This window comes from Rousettus aegyptiacus, unplaced genomic scaffold (assembly GCF_014176215.1).
Source record: "Rousettus aegyptiacus isolate mRouAeg1 unplaced genomic scaffold, mRouAeg1.p scaffold_m13_p_4, whole genome shotgun sequence".
Lineage (NCBI taxonomy): Eukaryota > Metazoa > Chordata > Mammalia > Chiroptera > Pteropodidae > Rousettus > Rousettus aegyptiacus.
In genome coordinates, this window is record NW_023416307.1 from 71,951,056 (window position 1) to 71,954,088 (window position 3,033).

The window sequence follows — 3,033 nt, forward strand, 5'->3', positions numbered from 1 at the left end:
TTTAGTGTATCAATGAGAAAGTGTATGGATTTTAGAGTTGAGAAAGGAAGGGTAGGAGGGTACCTGAAGATGGGTCACTCATTATACTTTGAGTATGGAATGAGATGAAAACTAACATTCAAAATCTTGTTTATTTTCATGTTTTTCCCAGCCACCTAGTGTGCATTATAACATCATATTATCTTAATATTATTTGAACTTTAGTGGTATGTATTTGAAGCCCTTGTTCAACACATTTGAAATGTATATATATATGTGTATATATATATATATATTACTTATTTCTTTTCTTACTAGCTTCCTTTTTTAATTCTAGGAAGATTGAACATTTCCTTCCTAGTCTAACGCTTTTCCTATCTCCATCCTAATTAAATTCTGCAATCTCATCTCTTAGCTTTCTGAATTACTGAAGCTTTTCAGAGTACCCTACAACATACAAACACAGCTGCAAAGTGCCTTCAAGGTATCATAGACAGAAGCAACTTCCCTCTTATCATTAATGAAAACGTACTGAGCTAAGAGCATCCTCTTACAGTTTGTTCTGACTTTTACTGTCTTAACTCTCTTCTCATTTTTTAAATCATTAATTTACTATTTCTGTTTATTTCTCTCTGTGATATGAGTTGAATCCCTACAAAAAATGAAATTCACCATGTCTCAAATAAAGTGAAATGAAAGACCTTTTGATGGCTAGCAGAATTTCGGGGATTTGCCTCTTTTCACTCAAATACAAACCTGCCTGCACTGAAGAGTTAAATGTGACGAGTCTTCGGGCTCCAAAGTTGTGCATCAAAGACAACATAACTAAGTACTGATTAGAGGAACTACACTATGACAGTGCTTAATAATTTTATAAAGCTACGTTGAAGAATGTGAGAGTATGTAAAATGTTTTCATTTCTTTTCATCTTTAATTATTCTGGTACGACATGAATATTTGTTTAACTTTTTATTATTTGAATAACTTACCAAATATTTTAAGGAGTAAATTAGTAAGTACTAACATCTTAAGTCATTGAAATACTAGTGTAATTATAATTGCAAAATTTTTGAACACTAACCAAAATAGTTACATTTATCTATATAATTTTGTGACTGTTTTAATAAAAAGGAAACATACTTTAGTATGCGATCTAAGCATTTCTCTTAAACAGTTTCGCCAGTGAATCTATGACTTTCTTGTTTCTCAGGCTGTAGATAATTGGGTTTAACAAAGGAATTATGATAGTGTAAAATAGAGAGTCTATTATATCTTGGTCATCTGCTTGTACAGACCCAGGGCGTACATACATGAAGAGAAGGGAGCCATAGTATAAAGACACAGATAAGAGATGGGCTCCACACGTGGAGAAGGCTTTCTTTATGCCTTGTAGAGACTTCTTTTTCAAGATTGTAAAGAGAACAAGTGTATAAGAGACAAGAACAGTCAGAATGGTGAACACCTGTATTGACCCAGAGAAAATAAAAACCATCAGAACATTTAATGAGGGGTCAATACATGAAATCTTAAACAATGGAATGATGTCACAGTAAAAGTGATGTATTATATTGGAATTACAGAAGGTTAATCTGAATAACATAACTATATGAATAAAAGCATGGAGAATGCCAACTACAAATGATGAAACTAACAGCCGGATGCATAGTCTATTGGTCACAATCACTGGATAAAGTAATGGTTTGCATATGGCCACATAGCGATCATATGCCATTGCTGCCAGGAGAAAACATTCTGTTGTGCCACCGAATGCAAAGGAAAAAAATTGTATTATACATTCAGAGAGAGATATTATTTTGCTCTTGACTAAGAAATTGACCAACATCTTAGGGGTAACTGTAGATGATATCCAAGCATCCACAAAGGCCAAACTTCCAAGGAATAAGTACATGGGAATGTGAAGTTGAGGGTCATTCCATATGAGAGCAATGAGACCGAGGTTTCCCACAATGGTGATGAGGTATATCACTGAGAACATCAGAAACAGGGGATTTTGCCATTTTCGTTGATATATAAGTCCTGTGAGAATAAACTCTGTCAGCAATGTAGCATTTTCCTTTTCCATGTCCTCACTCTGTGTTGCCTGAAATGAAATGAAGTAAATTATATATATATATATATATATATATATATATATATATATATACATATATATATATCACTAAGGATTTATAACATGAAAATGTGTGTGTGTGTGGGGGGATGAGAGTTAAAATAAAAGCACATGAGAATCCTCCCTTAATTTTATTACATCCTTAATAGATGGAATTTGTTTTTGAGTAATTGAACAAATGGAAGAAAAAGAAAGATTTCAGTTGAAAAAAATGTGCAGCAATGAGCAGATTTAGAAAAAAGACATTCTAAATATGTGATATATTTATAGGATACTATTAAGTGTGATAGGAAAATTTGGGTATGAAACATGGATGTAAGGTCAAGGGAGGAAGAGTTTGAAGGGTAATAAAATGAATTGGATGCTGTGAGAGGAGTGGAACTGAAAAATATTATAAAAAATAAATACATGGTAGTGTAAAAAATAAGCTTCTGGGAGGGGAAATTGAAGTCAAGAATACTAGTCAAAAAGCTGATACTCTTGTCCAGCAGTTCTCAAGCCAGATACAGGTCAGAATTGTCTCAAGAATTTTTGTACAAAGTATAAATTGTGAGGTATTACTGTAGAAATCAATTCAGTGGTTCACAAATAAAGTTTAATGTGTGCATTTTAAAAATGTTCTCCAAGTGGTTTTACAGTTAAGATGGCAGAGTAGGTAAACACCGTGCTTGCCTCCTCTCACAACCACATCAAAATTACAACTAAACTACTGAACAACTATTATTGGGTAGTACCTGAAATCTAGCTGAACAGAGTCCTACAACTGGAGACAGACAGAACAGCCCCACCTTGAGACTGGTAGGAGGGTTAGAGATGTACAATGGGCTGGTTCCACACCCACGTGTGTGGTAATCAGGAGAGTTATCTCAGCTGTGGAGGTCCCCTTGAGGGAACGAGGGATCCCAATCCCATATGAGGCTCCC

General features: G+C 34.3%; 1 protein-coding gene across 1 annotated transcript; it reads right to left on the minus strand.

Annotated features, from left to right (window-relative positions):
- Positions 1 to 1,132: 1,132 nt before the first annotated feature.
- LOC107516606 (olfactory receptor 5H2-like) lies at positions 1,133 to 2,065 on the minus strand. The gene has a single exon (XM_016156486.2). It carries the CDS (start codon positions 2,060 to 2,062, stop codon positions 1,133 to 1,135), a length of 930 nt encoding a protein of 309 aa, XP_016011972.1. The 5' UTR covers positions 2,063 to 2,065.
- Positions 2,066 to 3,033: the final 968 nt, after the last annotated feature.